At 33.2% G+C, this 20,319-nt stretch overlaps 1 protein-coding gene across 1 annotated transcript; it reads right to left on the reverse strand.

Annotated features, from left to right (window-relative positions):
• Positions 1-7,288: 7,288 nt before the first annotated feature.
• On the reverse strand, positions 7,289-9,544 carry LOC134856161 (Golgi-associated plant pathogenesis-related protein 1-like). The gene is made up of 4 exons (XM_063872526.1): positions 9,194-9,544; positions 8,723-8,848; positions 7,965-8,090; positions 7,289-7,469 (listed from the first exon to the last, which is right to left on the reverse strand). The coding sequence occupies exons 1-4, from the start codon at positions 9,312-9,314 to the stop codon at positions 7,336-7,338; spliced, it is 507 nt and encodes a 168-aa protein (XP_063728596.1). The 5' UTR covers positions 9,315-9,544; the 3' UTR covers positions 7,289-7,335.
• Between the last annotated feature and the right edge of the window lie 10,775 nt (positions 9,545-20,319).

Consider the following 20,319-nt stretch of genomic DNA (forward strand, 5'->3'; position numbering starts at 1 on the left):
ATACCAGCTTTTACACGAAATTGGTTGCGTGATAAACCCTTCAACCTTGAAATGGGCAACTTATTTTTCTTATTCTTACATAACCACCAAGACGACAACCCGAGATGATATATCATAGATAAAGTGTTTCATCAATACATTTGAACAGCCCACCATGCAACCATATACCTCAGAATCCCCCAAATATGCTAATTAATTGTAAAGCATATTCAAAAAAAAAACGCAGAGGATCTATCAGTACCCGCACCCAAATTTAGGCGTAAATAATCGATTATAACTGATTATTATGATGATTTTTTGACAATTATATTCGATTAAATTTACCAAAATTAGGTCTTTAAATGATTTATAATTGATTATATTCGTGAAATTTTCCAAGAGATTATAATCTGTTATAATCGATTATAATTGATTATATTTGATTATAGTTCTTACTAAAAACCCTTAAAATCAATTATAATCGATTATAATCGATTATAATCTCTTATTTTGCCAAAATTTTCTTATATTCGAATATATCTTATGGGTTATTTCAATCAATCATTGGTTTTCCGAATCAATCATGAAACTAAAGTATTTTGCTGATGTTTTGGAGTTTAACAGTCCTGTTGAGGATAGTCCATTTGTAGTATCTCCCCACATTCCAGCCTGAGTTATCTTGTTGAGCCAAGGTTCTTTTTCGATTCAAGGCCGTTTTTTTTGCGTCTAAAACTTTCACGTGGTACCACTTTTGAAGCCGAAATTGGCCAGGCTGTGGTAGACCTGAAGCTAGAGGTCAATTGAGAGCTCGTCCTCTCACACTATCATTGCCATGGCATTGTGTGGAAAACACGATTTAACGATTTCAGATTGAACACTTACCACTATGCTTAGTGCTAATTGCTTGTTTAAGTCATCCAATGGTTGAAAGACTAATCTTAAAAGTTGCATCCTAAAGGTTGAAAGAAGAATCTAGCCGCGTTCAAAATTCCCGCATTCAGTAAAACGAGACAATCATCGATTATATTATAATTATAATCATACTTTTAGCAAAACTAGAAATATTATTTGCGCCAATTTTAGATGTTTAAACGATTTATAATCCATTATAATGATAATATTTTAGTGACATTTTAATAAATTATAATCAATCATAATTGATTATAATTTTTCGAAAATCTCTCACAATCTAATATAATAGATTCTAATCCCTTTTTCTATCAAAATTTTATCTCACAAAAAAAACAATTATAATGGATTATAATTTAACTATTCTGCATGAAAACACAGGAAAAATCAGATATAATGTAACTTAAAGCTATAATCAGGGCCGATCTAGGACTTTCTCGGGGGAGGGGGGGGGGGGCGGATTTTCAAAAAATTTCAAAAGTTTTATCGACCTTTTTTTAGGTTGACGAAAATGATTTTCTGAGCTCTCCTATTCCCTATAAACTATAAAGACCCCATTTTGGAGGTCTTTAGAGTACCACAACTATAAAGACCCCATTTTGATCAAATTTTCTGCGCCGCAGGCAAAATTATGAAAAAACAGGCCGACGAAGGCGTTTTAGACAGTTTTTGGGAAACTTTGATCTAAAAACCGCGTTTTTTGGCGCACTCTCCCACATAAAAATTAGAATATATATTCGCCAAAGGCGCCTTTAAAAATTTCTTGGGCTTCGTCACCAAAAATGAATATCTGAAGATAGTTCAAAAAGAAATACCTCAGCTTAAAACCGACCCTGGCTATGAGTACAAAATTACAGTTTCTTTTAGTTGGTAATCAACTGAAAAGCACACAAAACACAACAAAAATAAAACGAAATGAATCGATGACAATTGTTGATTAATAATGGATTTTAATCAATTATAATGGAATGTAAACCAATAAAATTTGTGAGAATTTTTTTTAAATAATCAATTATACTTGATTATAGACGATTATAATGATTTTTATTGGTTCGAAAAAGAGTAATCTTACAATCCATTTTAATCGATTAGAATCAATTCTTTTTGAGATCTATGGAGACTGACAATAAAAACCCATTATAATCTATTGTTTTTTCTTTTTACTGAGTGCGAGTTGCTTCGTTTTGTTAAAACGATCGATACTGAGCTGTAACGATGATTACAGTACCTCATAAGTTAGTTCATTTAAAATTCATTTAACATCAATAATTTTCTCAATTTTTCATTTAACTTTTTTAGCAAAAAATATAAAAATTTAAGTGACGTGAAATTGATAATTGAATTTCTGAAATTACGCTCTAAACAACAAATTTTTCGACGAAGTAGTCAAAACTTAAAAAAAACTGTGGAATCTGAAATTGACTTTTTCTGGGTTGGCTTTTGCAGCTGATAAATAACCTTCATAAGTCCGATCGAAGTTCTCGGGTATATAATGTGTAATTAAATTTTTGAATTTGATGAGCGAAAAAAGTTGGTCACGTGGATTTCGAACTGAAGATAACCAAATAAATTGATCCTTCGGAAAAATCCTTTTGAATTGATCTACAGAGGTCAAACTATAGTGCTCTGAAAAGTATCCGTGCCTTTTCCTTTCTTCTTTAATTTCATTGGGGCGCACGTACTCGTATTTGTGATAAAGCATCGAAATTTTTGTTATTATAGAATTGATTGTGCTGCCAGCTACTTTCACATTTTTTGAGAACATAATCTTTTGCCGTCCGTCTAAACACTCACATTGATTGTCCATGGGAAGCGCCGAGAAACGCGAAATATGCTCAAAATAGTTCGTCAAGTTCAATAAACTTTGTCTCGTGAACAAAGATAGACAAACTAGAAACACTAAAAACGATATCAGCCACACATATTATTTGAGCTTCATTTTTATTGAGATTGATTATCAAAAAAAAGTTGGAAACTGTCAAATTTGTTACACAGATTTTCGTTCATGCTGTTTTTATCACGACATCAAACATCAGATAGATGGATACGTGTCAATAAAAAACTGTGCAACTCTCCTTGTTGTCGATTTTACAGTAGGTGAAAAACAAAAACAGGAAAGAGATTAGAAAAAAGAATGACTATTAAACACACTCGGGAAGCCGGACTTTTATTCAAGTTTTGGTTGAAACCGCATGGATTTTTTAAGGGATTATTTATTTCATCTGCAACAGACAGAAAAAAACTATTGTAAAAACAAAATTTCATGTAATTTCTTGTAATTTTTTGTAATTTATTAATTTCATATAATATCCACACGAACACAAAATTTTGGCGTTTTTTCATTATCATTCTTGAGAGTTGGATGACTTTTTCTTGAATGAACACTATGAACTTTTTAAAATTTCGCTTCTACTTTTCAATTTGACCAAAAACTGATCAGCAAAGCTTTTCTTATGTGAGAAGAACAACTGGCTAACTGGCAATAATTTGATAAATAGATTGAATTACCCGAGTCGAGATGCTCACTTTTTGTTTCGACAGTCTCGACCGAAAAATGGTATGTTCCGACTAGCTTGACGGAAATTCGGTATGTTTCGACAATGCTCGACCCAAGCCAGATAAGTTTTGATCGTGCTCGACCAACAAAAAATGTGCTCGTCCGTGCTTAACGGACTTTGGGAAATTTTTGACTTCTCAACATCATGGATATCCAAAATTAAAATTGATAATTTTCGCTTTTTGTGTAACATCTTATGTTGTTTTTTCATCAGATAGAATTTATAAGGAGTATTTTTCATTTGAATGTATCGTTAAACTATTTATGAGCTAATTTTTCCATCTTTTGGATTACTGGCTTGCAATTTGAATCGAAAAGTTCGTTGATACTGAAAGAACATTTCTTTTGACTTTGAATTACCGCGGAACAATCAGTACTTTTTGAAAGTGCTGGAAGTTTGTTTCGACCGTATTCGAAGTATGTTTCTCTCCTGCTCAAGATACGTTTCGAACTTGCTCGAAGTATGCTTCGACTATGCTCGAGGAATGTTTCGACCGTGCTCGAGGTATGTTTTGACCGTGCTCGAGGTATGTTTTGACCGTGCTCGAGGTATGTTTCGAGATCGTGCTCGACCCGAAACCCTGTCTCGACCATTTTTTTGGGTCGAGCACTGACATGTGCTTGAATTTGAAATTCGAAAAACAAAGTGAGCACATCGACCGGGGTAAGAGAATTGCATCTAAGCTAATATCCTTCATATCAACCATAATTCAAACTGAATTCCGAACTAAATCTAAAAAATTTTAATAAAAGTAGACAAATTTCTATTTTTTAACTAGCCATTTTGACGGATTTAATTTAAATCTTCAAAATTTATCGTTCTTTTGATCTTAACTTTGAGCTAAGTTATTTTTGAGCTAAGTTATTTTACCTGTGATATTTGTCGTGCAGTTAAGGGGGTTTAAAGGTTGCCATTTTGGCAAATTTGTGACAACTAACGCGCGACATATTTTGCGCTATTAACACGTAAGCGGAGCCTTATTCCGTCTTCGATTTCAAAAAAAATCTGATATTAAAAAAAGGTTTTTGTTGGCTCCTCTCCTTCCTCCTCGGTCCACCTGCACTTTTTTATGACTAAATTTTCTGCTCCAATCATTACAAAAATTGCATGCGGGGTAGTTTGGCCAAAACAAGCATCTTTGGTCTGTATTCATAATTAGACTTGTAAAACCACTCATTACACCATAAAAATGATGGTTTTGTGAGGTTTTGATGGTTTTGTGAGATGGTTTTGTGAGCCACTATTTTTTAAATCATTTTCCCCTACAGCTAGTAAGCTGCTTCGTTTATCTTTATTTATTCAACCAAAAATCATTGTTGCTTTGTTGGTTTGCATTCTCATTTTTAAATCTTTTTTTGATTCAAAATAAATTGGCCAAGTTTATCCGGTGGCTCGCCATTCAATTTGAAAGCCTATAAACATGACAAGCTTTGTCATCATATTACCTAGTACATTTTTATTCTTGGCCATTGGATTTCGCAAAATTTTCATTTTGGCCGGACATTTTTTGCTGCTCGACAAGTTTGAATTGTCTTAAGTGCAGAAAAAATCGGGACAAAATAATAAGACTCGTATCAATTTCTTTTTTATTTCCGTCTTAACTGAGTTGGATTTCATGAAATTATTTGCTTCAATTTCTGTTATAATTGTCTTCATTATTTGTTAAAAAAAGTGTCGAATTGTCGATATTTTTTCCATGTTACCTTGCAAAATTGTTTTAATTAAGAAAATGGATCCGATATTTCCAAACAGAAAAAACTGATTGCGCACTCCAGGCGCGGGTCTAGGAATTTCTCGAGGGTGGGGGGCGGATTTTTAAAAAAATTTTGAAAATTTTGTCGGCCCCTTTTTTTTAGGTCGACCAAATTAATTTTTTGAAGTCTCCGAAACCACTATAAAGACCCTAATTTAACCAAATGTTTGCGCCGTAGACACATTTTTGGAAAAAGGTCAAGAACAGGCGTTTTTATGCACTTTTTGGAAAATTTCGACCAAAAACTCGCGTTTTTTCGCCGCGCGCTCCCCCCTCAAAATTATTATAGATTGGCGCCAAAGGCGCCTTTAGAAAAATTTTAAGGTCCATCAGCTAAAAATGGATATCTCAATATAGTACAAAAGGGGGGATCTTTGGGTCGGCAGGGGGTCGAAACCCTGAGGGGGGAGGAGCATCCGCCATCCCCGCCCCCTCCTAAATCCGGTAGTGGCGCACTCCGCTGTAAAAACGTGGATGTTAGCGACAAACATATCGTTTAAGAAATCGAAAAACACACAGTGGAAATGCGAGATCTCTTGCTCCAACTGTCAAAAAGCAATTGTCTGCAAAATCCAAAATTGGTATGCCTTTAGCATTTGTCTAGGGATTCAAAACTTAGCTCTCTTTTCAAATTACAGCAGGAAAATTTCTTCAATTTTTTCGGCAAGCTCGTTAAACTTTATTTGGAACAAAACCTGGATCTCACTGATTTTCTCTGTAAAACTAAGTCAATTATTTTGCCATTACGAGGCCGTATTGTTCATTTCGTGAATTCTTTAGCGGACTCCGCACTACGGACACTCCCTTTGATCTTCTTTTATTCTCTCATTTCGTTTGATCGTTCCGACAGAATTTTAACATGTTTACAGACTTTTATCTGGAATCCAGGATTATACAAACACAAAATTTCGCGCCTATCTAGTGCACAGTTGACCTCGTAATGGCTAATATTACAAATTAATGCTAATTATTTGCAAAAAAAATTGCGGCAAAACATGATGAAGTTAACTACTACTTTTAATACACACTAGCTGGTTCAATTGAATTAAATCTAATTACCCGGGTTGACGTCCATAGAAGAAAACTGCTTATCATACACTTTCATTATTGAAATCTATGGAAAAAGTGCTTATCATACAATTTTTATGTATGAAAATTATAAAGTAGTCATTTTGTCGTATGTGAAAACTGTATGATATGCATTTTTTCTGATAAACAAAAATAAAATTTGAGGTATAAATTTTTTATCCTTTTTTGGCTGTATACTTGCTGTTGTGTTGAAATATAAATTTTATGAAAAAAATTTGTATGCAAAATTTGACTTTTTTGTGTTTATAAGTAGTCCAGGATGACTTTCTCTCCCAAAAAATCCCAAAATCACAAGAAAATGTTTTTTTTTGTAAACACGATTATTATCTTTTGTTTCATTTGTTTAAATAAAAATAAATTTGTAAAGAAAACAGCAGTTTTTTTCTCAACCATCATAATTTCAAACTAAAAATTATCTAGCCAAATTGAAAAAGTTACTTTTTGGGTATATATTTCCATGTGAAAATATACAAGTTAACTTTTTTTGGCTAAAACCACCAAATGCAGTTTATCTGCGTAGTAACTGCCAGTCACACTCTGGGTTTTCTCAAGTCAAAAAATCCTTGGCTAGTGTTTCGGTTGAAACTCGAAATTTCGAAACTAAATTTTTTTTGTATTTTCGTGTATGAAAAAAAATGCTTGTCATACAATTTGATATTAAGGAAAAAATGCTTATTTTGCTGTTTTCATACATACACTTTTACTCTATGAAATTGTATGAAAAAGTATGATAAGCATTTTTTTCATATATGAAAAATGTATGATAACCATTTTTTGTCAACCCGAGTAAGCACAAGAAGAGAAAATTTTGTTCAAGAAGATACGTTTAACTTTTTATACTTTCACGAAAAAGGAATGCTAATGGAAGTTAGTAAGTCTGAGATTGTATTTATAAAGTTTGTTGCCAAATAGTTCGGATCTCTTTAATTTTCCCTCCAATTGCAAAATTAACATATAGTTACCGACCGTTAAATTGGTTCTTTATAGGGGTGGCATTTCGTTACCAAGGGACCAAGGAGGGGTTGTTAAAGAGATCCAAAAGTTCAACTAGTCTTCGTCTAACGACACACTGCGATGCAAATTTGGGTCCTTCTCAACATTCTCCTCAAATCCCCCATACACATTGCCTTTTGGGTAGAAGTTTGCTACGAGACATGTGACGTCATCGTCCATCGCCACTCCTGTTTTTTTTTCGTAAATTCAACATTAAAATTGTTTGGTTTTACAACTAGGCTTCAGCAATATTTCAATTGAATCATTTCCTCATTGGAGATATATCTCAAAAGAAATATTGATTCAAATGAAATTTTGCTGCAATTATCAAATCAAAGATTATTTTAATTATCAAATGAACGGGGTTAATTGTTTTTCTTGCTCCCGTTATAGACCACAACCTACACTTATAGACTATATGAAATACAAACGTATTCCTTTTTGTAGGGCTCGGCATTTCGTGGGCAAAATCATTTTGTTATAACTAGGGATTCTGATGGAAAAGAGCCAATAGTTCACTGTATCATTTTAGCACAAGTTATGCAAATTTAAAAAACGTACCCACGATACCAGTTGTGCTTAATTCTACATAACTTTTGATTCATTTGGGTGTAGAAGTTTTTGCGCTAAAAACCGATAACGGAGAATTTATCAGTCATCTTTGAAATTATTACGTCACTGACCAATTCCAACTTCTTGTGATGATTTCCACACTAGTTGAGTGAAGTGGCCACACCCCTCCTGCCATCCGGGAGAGTGGGGGTCATAGTTGTCCACTTCATTGTACCAGAAGGTCACGCCATGACTGGCTAAAACAAAATTCCGATCTTGTTAACTATTCCCCATCCCCCTATAATCACGAATCCACCCTATTCATGGGCAAATTAAGAGAGACCGGGGGTTCGAACCCCCCCAGGGATTCGACATCCTGCCGACACAAAGGGTTCCCTTTGTACTATTTTTTGAAAGATCCATTTTCGGTGACGGACCCTAAAAATTTTCTGAAGGCGCCTTGAGTGCCTATATATACTAATTTTGAGGAGGAGCGCGCGCCGAAAAAACGCTATTTTTTTAAATTTTAAAGTGATTTGGGTCCTTGTTTTGCTTTGGGATTTCCTTTAAAGCTCGGAAAATCAATTTAGTCGACCTAAGAAAAAAAGACCGACAAATTTTTCGAATTTTTTTTGAAAATCCGCCAGCCTCCCCCCTCCAGAAAGTCCTAGATCCGCGCCTGCCCCTAAAATCAAACAATTGAACAGATAAGCATTCACGAAGCGAGTACCATGCAACGAATCGAACCCACTCCCTTTTGCCAAAAGGGGGGTTAACAACTTCCAAAATTGAATCAAAATTATTACTAAAATATTCCCCTCTTCCAGCACAACCACATCTCTAAATTACAAACCCGAAAATCAACTATTTCAGTTATTAGACGACTAACCGTCGAAGTTAAATCTGCGTGACATGGCAAATATGTTTTGGCCGAAGTCCCGAACAGCATAATGTTTCAGACAATTGCTCTCTACAGTCTTTTCAGCACACTCTTGGGCCAATTTGGTCAGCTTGGCTGAAACAGTTTCGATACACTTACACAAAAAGCAAACGCGTGTCTAAATTGCTTGAATTATCTCAAAGTATGATTTTAACGCAAGTTACTTGATATTAAAAAGCGTGTTCAAAGTATGATTTTAACGCTTGATTTTAAGTTACTTGATATTAAAAAACGTACCAAAAATTATGTTTTTGAGAAAAAACAACATGAACTTAATAGAGTTTTAGTTTGTTTTAAATTCTTATGAAAACAGTTTAACCTTCCTCGCCTAAATGGCGAAAATTGATTGAAAAAATGAAAGTCGTTTCCAAGCGTAAAAATGAAAGCAGTATCCTTCAAATTTGGCGGTCATATACTCACAGTCGGTGTCAAAGGTCAACTCTACTGCATTGTGAAGACGCCTGAAATGGTTGATTTTGTCTGCTGCCTTCAATTTCAAACTGAGATGTGATTTACTGCCGCTGTCCTTAAGTGATGACATTTGAGTGATTTTACTTAAAAAACTACTGAATGTATAACAATTGCATATAATTAGAAATTTGTCTCCCGAAATTGTTCATCAAAGATTTTAACTAATTATAACTCTTTTTGAAATGAAAATTGTTTAATGTTCGAACATAATCGTTTAAGAATGTGAAAACAAGTACAGATTCAAAGTTAAATGAAGTCGAATTTACGCTGAGTTTTGTAATGCTTTAAAAATAAAACAAACGCTGCTCTCTTATTTTGAGTTGAAAGTAAATATTAAGACAAACAAAAACCATACAACAATCAAAAAGCGTGTGTAAAGTAGCTGTGAAACGTACAAACACATGATACGTGAACTTTATGGATGATATTACGGTTAGAAACTTTTCGATCGCTTCATCAAAGCTTCCCTAGAACACCTAGAAATTAATATGGACCATGATAGATGAAATCAACGGTGATGATCTTTTATACTTTTCAATTTCATTGTATCGAGTTTTGGCTAAAGTGACGGAAAGCATGTGCTCGGTGTTTTTTTTCCTTCAGAAAAATTTTAATTTTTTTATTAGCGACTTTTGGTTGAATTTTTTAAATCGGCCAAAAAACTATTGTTGTCTTGAGCTCAAAAATGGAATAGATTTTTAAACGTTTATTCATTGTGTGTAGAGTTATGGGGCTTAAGGTTGCCAAATTAGGCTATTGGCATAACTAATCGTCGTTATATTTCGTGCTATTAACGCGGGAGCGGAGTTTTATCCCATCCTAGAAATCTTTAGACTTCTAAACTTTGGGTCATCTTACTATAGTAAATTTCTTTGCGCAAATTACATTTCTTTGTATTCTACATAGCGTGTGGGCGATTTTTTTTCAAAAAAGTTTTTATAACAATTTAATCATTTTTTTTAAAAAGCAAACCCTACTCCATCAACCCTAAAATCGTCTCTTTTTTAAAGTTTCGAATCACGACTCAACTAATACTAAAATTCTGCTCAACTTAGCAATTGTTAATGGCCTAAATTGAACAAAAAGAAGCCTGTTCGCTCCCTTTGTTTGCCGGAAATTTTACCGAAATTCAAAAACTTCAAACGGGTTTTTCTTGCCACAATAAGATTTTTTCAAAACTTTTAGAGGGTCGTTCTGAAAACTCTGGGTCGTTCTCCAGCTGACACATTACAATCCCCAATCCCAAAAAATAATAAAAAGCAAGTGTTTTATTGAGTTACTTTTGATATAGTTTTTGCCCGAAAAATTGGTTGCAGTGGGGGGGGGGGGGGGGGGGGTTAAATGGGAAATGGAGGAGGGAAAGGCAATTGTTGGTGGAGTCAATGAGTTAGTTGGTTGTTTAGCTTTTTATTGATATAAAAAAGATTATGATCGTTTACCTAATCGTTTCTTCGTCAAAACAGAACTAGAATTGTTTATTGTGAAATTTGAAAAACAAATTTTTGAGTATGAGTTTTAATTAAGACATTTTGCAATTGTAAAAAAAAGCAAAAACGAGTTAATACTTATATGGATTTTTTTGTGCTTTTCAACTCTTTTTATCAAATCATTGAAAAAGAATGGATACAAAAACTGAAAATGGTTTCTAAATATTTAAACTAAGTTTTGCAAAGTCGTCCAAATTTGAAACTTGATTGTATAAAATTTGAAACCAAAAGAAACAAAACTCTAAAAACCCAAACTAGTAATATAACTTAGATAACGAAGAAAACATTTTAAATTTTGAGCGCGAAATTTTTGAAGTCGACTTATCAGCAAATAAGCCGAAGCTAATATTCAAAAAATGGGTTTTCACCAACACGTGTTAGTCTGCTTTAAAAATCTTCAGAAGCCCTTTCTAAAAGCACAGTTTTGATAAAATGCACAGGTGGTTGTTCATGAAGTAATTTGTCGCCTTTGTATTCGAAAGATTGAAATTTCTAATAACAGAACTTTTTTCTGCGAAAAAAACATCACAGAAAAAAAGACTTCTGGTGTAGTTGGGACAAATATCCCAACCATCGAAACAATCACATACATTTGAACATTGTTATTTAAGATTATAATTATAGTTTTTGTTTAAAAAAATCAACCAATTTCGGTTGTTTATTTTTGAGTTTTAGTTTCTTGAACGTACAAAAGTGATATTTTATCTTGAAGTTCAATTTATATTTCAATATATTACTTTTTCCGAATGTTTTTATAATCCGAAAAAGTCTCACCCCAAACTGCGAAGTTTTAAAATTATTGTTCGTTTACATTCACCAATTGTTTAGTAAAAATTATTTAAGGATTGATCAATCCATGATAAACACCTTTGGTCTTCTATGGAGGTAGTACATAAATCAAGAAAAAAGGAAGCTTTTAAAAACAAAAAAGCGTTAGAATCAAGTTTGCGTGCATCATCAAAGTTTTTTCCAACCAATCTCAATTGCTGATTTCAGCCAGTCTCAATTTTCAACCAGTCTTCAATATGATTTATTCCTCAGTTTCTTTCAAAATTTGGAAAATTCGGTCTAATTGATTCTGCGTGTTAAGACACATTGAATTTTAAACTCATTGTAACTGTACTTTTGGTCGTTTTTAGGTCTACATCAAGAAAAAATTCTCTCTTTCTTATTTTGAAAAAAAGTTTACAAGATCCGACATCTTAATTTGACACTAGTGTCTTGGTCAAAACATGAAATTTTTGATTAATAAAAAATGGGTCTGTTGTGTTCGTTTTTTAAACCTCGAAATAGATTTGATCGAACGAAATTTGAAACTGTTTCCGATGTTCCTCAATCGAAGCATCTGACCAGTTGCTTCGCCTTGTTATTATAATTTTATTGAGAAATTTTAATATTTTCAGTGGACTCGATCTTTTTTTGTTCATCAGTAAGAGTACGAGCTAAAATTTGTCTGCTATTAAATCAAAACTAGACAACTGTACCGATCATTGGCAATACGGAGAGACTATTGTATTTTCAGGTGTTTTTTCCCACACTAAACCAGCTACAGCCACAGGACATAGAAATTGTAAACTTTTGATTTCGAAAAGCGGATTAACAAATTTTACCTTTTTCTCTACAAATATGAGATATCCATTTTGGCTGACTGATTTTCGGCGCCAAAAAATATTTTTTAAGGGGGGGGGGGACGCGAGACGAGAAACGCAGTGTTTTATTGTCAAAATTTTTCAGAAAATCCCAAAAAACGCAGTTTTTTGAATTGCGATCAATATAGATTTTATATAATAATTTGGGAGAGCTCAGAAAATCAATTTGGACGACTCAAAAAAAGTCGACAAGTTTTTTTTCAAAGAAAAGCAAAAAATAATCCGCGCCTAATTTTCTGCTCTTAAATAGAAATTAAGAAATAACTGATTTCGTTAATAAAATATATGCATGATAACTGTAAAATTGCAATTTTTTTTCTTATGTGTCATTGTATATTATTTTCATTTGAGCAAATAGTATAAAGTTTATAAAACAATGAATCTTACAGTGATCACATGCTGATGGATATTGCATGAAATTTCAGTTACAAAAGTACATTGCAGCAAGCTGGCGATGGAAATTTATATTTACATCTAAGTTCTTCTGGAGCAATACTATATACATATGGAAAATTTTTGGCTATGTTTGCCAATTTAACCATCCATGCACCGCTCTCTGTGATGCGAATCACCTATTTTGTTTTTTAATAGTTTTCCACATATATCGCACTCGCATGGGTTTTTTACAGTAGCAACTTTGGGCTGCTCTTCTTTTCTTTCCTTCCAAATCGCAAACAAATGGTCTTCCAATAGATCGCTATCTCTTTCTACTCTTGGAATCATTGTTTATGAATGCAAATCATTTCCAGCCGAGATAAAATATTGCTGATTGTCCCATGAAAAACTCCGATACAGAGAAAATGTGCGTAGCCATGGAAATTTTTTCGAAGAAGCAGTAGTTTCTTTGAAATAATTGACCATACGCAGATTTCGTCTGGTGCAATTACTAAAACGCAATCAACTGATTCCAGTTTTAACTGCTCCAACTCTATTTTGATCAGAGTACCATAGTCGGTAGCAAAAAGAACTAGTCGGTTGTCACTTTCATCAATGAAGCATAAATAGCCATGTTTATTTTGGGCATTTGTGGGAAATGATAAAGAAACGGTTATTGTGTGTGAATTTAACCATAGAACTCTCAGAATCCCAGTATGACCACTCTACTAGAACGTGCCATACGAAAAGCCAGAGAAAACTTTCGTTTTTCGGGTAACTGCAAGGATAATCAGAAAAACTATCTCGAAACTTTCTAGCGCTCCTGTCGCTTAATAAAACCATGAAGCTGACAGAAAAATCAAGAAACAAGGGGAATGCGTGAGTAATGAATGAGGACCTAATGAAAAGTTTCCAAGGTTTGAATTCAAAGTCGTTTTTTTTTCTGCTTAGCTATTGTAATCTTCCTCAACTAAGTGGCGAAAATTGAACGAAAAAATGAAAGTTTTTTCCAGGCGTAAAAATGAAAGCAATATCCTTCAATTTTGGCCGCCATACACCCACAGTCAGGTTCAAAGGTCAACTCTACTGCATTGTGAAGACGTCTGAATTGGTTGATTTTGTCTGCTGCCTTCAGTTTCAAACTGAGATGTGATTTACTGCTGATGTCATTAAGTGATGACATTTGAGTCAGTTTACTTCAAAAACTACTGAATGTATAACAATTGCAATTAATTAGAAGAAAACTGCTATTTTTGTCTCCCGAAATTGTTTATCAAAGATTTCAAACAATTATAACTCCATTGCAACGAAAATTGTTTGATGTTTGAATATAATCGATTAGTACAAGTACTGATTCAAAGTTAAATGAAGTCGAATTTACGCTGTTTTGTTGTGTTTTAAAAATAAAACAAACGCTGCTCTCTTATTTTGAGGTGAAAGTAAATATTAGGACCAACAAAAACCATACAACAACCAAAAGCGTGTGTAAAGTAGCTACAAACACATGATATGTGTACTTTATGGATGATATTACAGTTAGAAACTTTTCGATCGCTTCATCAAAGCTTCCCTAGAGCACCTAGAAATTAATATGGACCATGATAGATGAAATCAACGGTGGTAATCTTTTATACGTTTTATTTTCATTGTATCGAGTTTTGGCTTAAGTGACGGAAAGCATGTGGTCGGTGTTTTTTTCAGGAAAAATTTGAATTTTTTTATTAGCGACTTTTGGTTGAATTTTTCAAATCGGCCAAAAAACTATTGTTGTCTTGAGCTCAAAAATGGAATAGACTTTTAAACGTTTATTCATTGTGTGTAGAGTTATGGGGGTTTAAGGTTGCCAAATTAGGCTACTTGGCATAACTAATCATCGTTATATTTCGTGCTATTAACGCGGGAGCGGAGTTTTATCCCATCCTAGAATTCTTTAGACTTCTAAACTTTGGGTCATCTTACTATAGATACTTTATTTGCACAAATTAAATTTCTTTGTACTCTACATAGCGTGTGGGCGATTTTTTTTCAAAAAAGTTATTTCAACATTTTAATCATTTTTTTTTTGAAAAGCAAACCCTACTCCATCAACCCTAAAATCGTCCCTTTTTAAAAAAAAATTTAGAATCACGATTCAACTAAAACTAAAATTCGACTCAACTTAGCAATTGTTAATGGCCTGAATTGAGCATAAAGAAGCCTGTTTGCTCCCTTTGTTTGCCGGAAATTTTACCGAAATTCAAAAACTACAAACGGGTTTTTCTTGCCACAATAAGATTGTTTTCAAATTTTTTACAGGGTCGTTCTGAAAACTCTGGGTCGTTCTCCAGCTGACACATTACAATCCCCAATCCCAAAAAGTAATAAAAAGCAAGTGTTTATTGATTTACTTTTGATATAGTTTTTGCCCGAGAAAGTTGGTTGCAGTGGGTGGGGGGGGGGGGGGGGGGGGGTTAAATTGGGAAATTGAGGAGGGAAAGGCAATTGTTGGTGGAGTCAATGAGTTAGTTGGTTGTTTAGCTTTTTATTGATGGAAAAAAGATCATGATTGTTTATTTATTCGTTTCTTCGTCAAAACAGAACTAAAATTGTTTATTGTGGAATTTGAAAAACAAATTTTTGAGTATGGGTTTTAATTAAGACATTTTGCAATTGTAAAAAAAAGCAAAAACGAGATAATACTTATATGGATTTTTTTGTGCTTTTCAACTCTTTTTGTCAAATCATTGAAAAAGAATGGATACAAAAACTGAAAATGGTTTCTAAGTATTTAAACTAAGTTTTGCAAAGTCGTCCAAATTTGAAACTTGATTGTATAAAATTTGAAACCAAAAGAAACAAAACTCTAAAAACCCAAACAAGTAATATAACTTAGATAAAAAAGAAAACATTTTAAATTTTGAGCACAAAATTTTTGAAGTCGACTTATCAGCAAAAAAGCCGAAGCTAATATTCAAAAAATGGATTTTCACCAACACGTGTTAGTCTGCTTTAAAAATCCTCAGAAGCACTTTCTAAAAGCATTGTTTTGATAAAATGCACAGGTGGTTGTTCATGAAGTAATTAGTCGCCTTTGTTTTCGAAAGTTTGAAATTTCTAATAACAGAAATTTTTTCTGCGAAAAAAACATCACAGAAAAAAAACACTTCTGGTTTAGTTAGGACAAATATCCTACCCATCGAAACAATCACATACATTTGAACATTGTTATTTAAGATCATAATTATAGTTTTTGTTTAAAAAAATCAACCAATTTTGGTTGTTTATATTTGAAATTTAGTTTCTTGAACGTACAAAAGGGATATTTTATCTTGAAGTTCAATTTATATTTCAATATATTACTTTTTCCGAATGTTTTTATAATCCGAAAAAGTCTCACCCCAAACTGCGAAGTTTTAAAATTATTGTTCGTTTACATTCACCAATTGTTTAGTAAAAACTATTTAAGGATTGATCAAGCCATGATAAACACCTTTGGTTTTATATGGAGGTAGTACAAAAATCAAGAAAAAAAGGGAGCTTTTAAAACCAAAAAAGAGTTAAAATCAAGTTTTCGTGCATCGTCAAATTTTTTTTCAACCAGTCTCAATTGCTGATTTTAGCCAGTCTCAATTTTCAACCAGTCTTCAATATGATTTATTGCTCAATTTCTTCCAAAATTTGGAAATTTCGGTGTAATTGATTCTGCGTATTAGAACACAATAAATTTTAAACTCATTGTAATTGTACTTTCGGTCTTTGATAAGTCTACATCAAAAAAAATCTCTTTTTTATTTTGAAAAAAAGTTTACAAGATCCGACATCTTAATTTGACACTAGTGTCTTGATCAAAACATGAAATTTTTAATTAATAAAAAATGGGTCTGTTGTGTTCGTTTTTTAAACCTCGAAATAGATTTGATCGAACGAAATTTGAAACTGTTTCCAATGTTCCTCAATCGAAGCATCTGACCACTTGCTTCGCCTTGCTATTACAATTTTATAGAGAAAATTTAATAGTTTCAGTGGATTCGATCTTTTTTTGTTCATCAAAAAAAGTACGAGCTAAAATTTTTCTGTTGTTAAATCAAAACTAGACAACTGTACCGATCATTGGCAATACGGAGAGACTTTCGTATTTTGAGGTGTTTTTTTCCCACACTAAACCAGCTACAGCCAAAGGACATAGAAATTGCAAACTTTTGATTTCAAAAAGCGGATTAACGAACTTTACCTTTTTCTCTACAAATATGAGATAAATACAAAATATCCATTTTTGGCTGACTGATTTTCGGCGCCAATAAATATTTTTTAAGGGGGGGGGGGGGGGGACGCGAGACGAGAAACGCAGTGTTTTATTGACAAAATTTTCCAAAAAGTCCCTAGAAACGCTTTTTTTTGAATTGCGATCAATATAGATTTTATATAGTAATTTGGGGGAGCTCAGAAAAACAATTTGGCTGACCTAAAAAAAGTTCGACAAGTTTTTTTTCAAAGAAAAGCAAAACAATAATCTGCGCCTAAATTTCTGCTCTTAAATAGAAATTAAGAAATAACTGATTTCATTAATAAAATATATGCATCATAACTGTAAAATTGCAATTTTTTTTTCTTATGTGTCATTGTATATTATTTTCATTTCGGCAAATAGTAAAAAGTTTATAAAACAATGAACCTGATGGAACAATGCTGATGGAAACTGCATGAAATTTAGGTTACAAATGTACATTGCAGCAAGCTGGCGATGGAAATTTATTTTTACATCTAATTTTTTCTGGAACAATACTATATACATATAGAAAATTTTTGGCTCTGTTTGTCAATTTAACCATCTATGCACCGCCCTCTTGTGATGCGCAACACCTTTTTCATTTTTTAATTGTTTTCCACATATATCGCACTCGAATGGCTTTTTTACAATTGTATCTTTGGGCTGTTTCTTTTTTTTTCGTGAAAACTGCGAATAAATGGTTTTCTATTAGATAGCTATCTTTTTTTATTCTTGCAATCAGTGCGTAAAGACACGAATCACTTTCAGCCGACATAAATAATCTCTGATTGTTCCAAGAAACGCTACTCCCATACAGAGAAAATGTGGGTAGCTTCGGATCTCTTTTTCGAAGAAGCTGTAGTTTCTGTGAAGCAATTGACCATACGCAGATTTCGTCTTCTTTAATTACTGAAACACAATCAACTGAATCCATTTTTAACTGCTCTAACTCTATTTCGACCAGAGAACCAGAGTTGATAGCAAAAAGAAGTAATCGTTTGTCGTTTTCATCAATGAAAGAAAATTGCCTAGAATGGAAGACGTCATGTTTATCTTTGGGCATTTCTTGCAACTGATAAAGAAATCCTTATTGTGTCTGAACCATCGATTTCTCAGAGTCCCAGTATGACCACTCCACTTCTAAAGCCCATTCGAAAGGCCAGAGAAAGTTTTCGTTTTTCGAGTAACTGCAAGGAGACTCAAAATAATTAAATCGATGCTCTCTAGTGCTCTTGTCGCTAAATAAAACCTTGAAGCTGGTGGACAAGTTATCAAAAATGGGGAATGCGTGTGTTATGAATGATGAGGTTTTTTCAAAAAATTTCCCTGGTTTGAATACAAAGTCGTCTTTCTCCTGATTGCCTGTAACAAACATGACTTTAAATTGATTAAAACCATTGTCAAGAAGTCTGAAAATCAATTGTTTGGTAACTATATTAAAGCAAAAGCCACTGCGCAAAAATATTGAGGCTAAGTTCATTCCTTTTCCAAACGTTTCAAACTCTTTTTTCACCACTTCCTTCGATTTAAACGAAACTTTCAGTTCTTTTTGTTGCAATGATTGATCACATAGCTTGATGATTTCATCTGCTTTACTCAAATCGGTTGCACAAGTCTGAATTAGTTTCGAGCTCGAATCACTCAGTAACTTTCGGAGGCATCGTTGAGTTTTAACTAGCTCAAGACAAATCTTACTCAAGATTTGGCTTTGTAACTCAATTGATTTCAATTTTTCTTCATTGTCCTGCAGTATCGATTTTTCTAAATTTTTACATTGCTCTCGGACAAAAGCCGAAAACTTTTTGGCATCTTCTTTATTCTTTTCAACGAAGCTTGATGCAGACTCGTTTTTTAATCGAGCTGGTTTTTCTCTGTTTTCCAACTCTGTTAATTGTTAATAAATTCAAAACTTGCGTCCTAATTTCCGTAGCTTTTTTGTCAATCGTTTGATAATCGTGCTGTTTGTGCATGGCACTACATTTGCTACAGAAGAGAACGTCGCAAGTCTTACAAATATTTGAAAAAAGAAATTTGTGTGTCGTACATGCAAGTGGCTTGTTGCCTTTTGAGTCCACAATTGAATGTTCTTTTCGTAAATGAGGAACAAGACAATCTTCGCATAAGGTCTCCGCACTTGATGCTTCTTTTTGTTCAATTGAGCATGTTTGACATTGGTATAAAGCTAAAATTGGTAAAATTGTCGAACAAGAGACGCAATTTGCGGACGACATACTGAAAACGTTCTGAGTCTGATGAATATTTTTACTGAAGACATGATGACAGAAATTTACCCGTTTTATAAAACATAAATGATTGTGAGTTTTCATTAACAATTAAGACAGAAAAAAATTATAAAACAAACCTGCACTATCGGACAAAAAAAACAATTTGAATAGACTTATTTTAGGAACCATTTTTGATCATTTTGATCACAAGCTGCTTCTCTAAATTTTTTGGTCCACAAGTGATCTGGACCAAAAAGTGAATTGCTTCCCATACTGTTTGAAAAAGATTAAGCTTTCAAAAGATCAGTTCTGGTGATTGAGATGGAAGAAAAAATCAATGGTAAGTCAAATTTTGCAAGGAACACTCCACTTGCTACTTTTCAGAATAAAAAACTGAGTACCAAAAAACAAAAAGTTATCAAAAAAATAAGAAAGCTTGCTCAAAATTTAAAAAAATGGGAAGAAGAGATTAATCACAAACCTTTCACCCTTATATCACAATTTCTTCACAAAATTATATCACAACATGCAACCTTCATAATAAAAAGCAGTGTCTTGAAAATACCGAAGAGCTAATTTTCCTTCCAAGGAATTTCAAATGTAAATTTTTTGAATGAGGAACAGTTTAAGGCTAGTGGGGCTCAACAATCTAGTATCAGTTTCGTCATTTGTGCGAGTCGTAGCCCATAATAAAACTCAATTGCACCAAAAAACAGTTCTGAAATTAAAATATTTTAAGCTACTGAAAAGATCTAAGCATTAACCACTAAATGAAAAGATTTGTACTAGAACTCTGCATTTTGATAAATTTGTTTTTAAGTTTGGTTCTGACTTTTTCACTTTTAACACAACCAATAATTTCAGTTGCAATCTTCTTGATCAGTTTTCAATCAGCTGCAGTCAGCAGGCGTGAATACACCTTGGGGCAGGCACCTATAAAAGGTTGAGAGAAAAACGTTGCAATTGTTGGCTTGTTTCAGATATTCTTAAGTTAAAGTATAATTACGAATTTAGAAACTGTCAAAGTTCAGTTGATAAATTCTACTTATGAGTTTCAATAAATCTGTGCCCTAATAAATAACAAAGATAAATA

Source organism: Symsagittifera roscoffensis, unplaced genomic scaffold (assembly GCF_963678635.1).
Source record: "Symsagittifera roscoffensis unplaced genomic scaffold, txSymRosc1.1 SCAFFOLD_60, whole genome shotgun sequence".
NCBI lineage: Eukaryota > Metazoa > Xenacoelomorpha > Acoela > Convolutidae > Symsagittifera > Symsagittifera roscoffensis.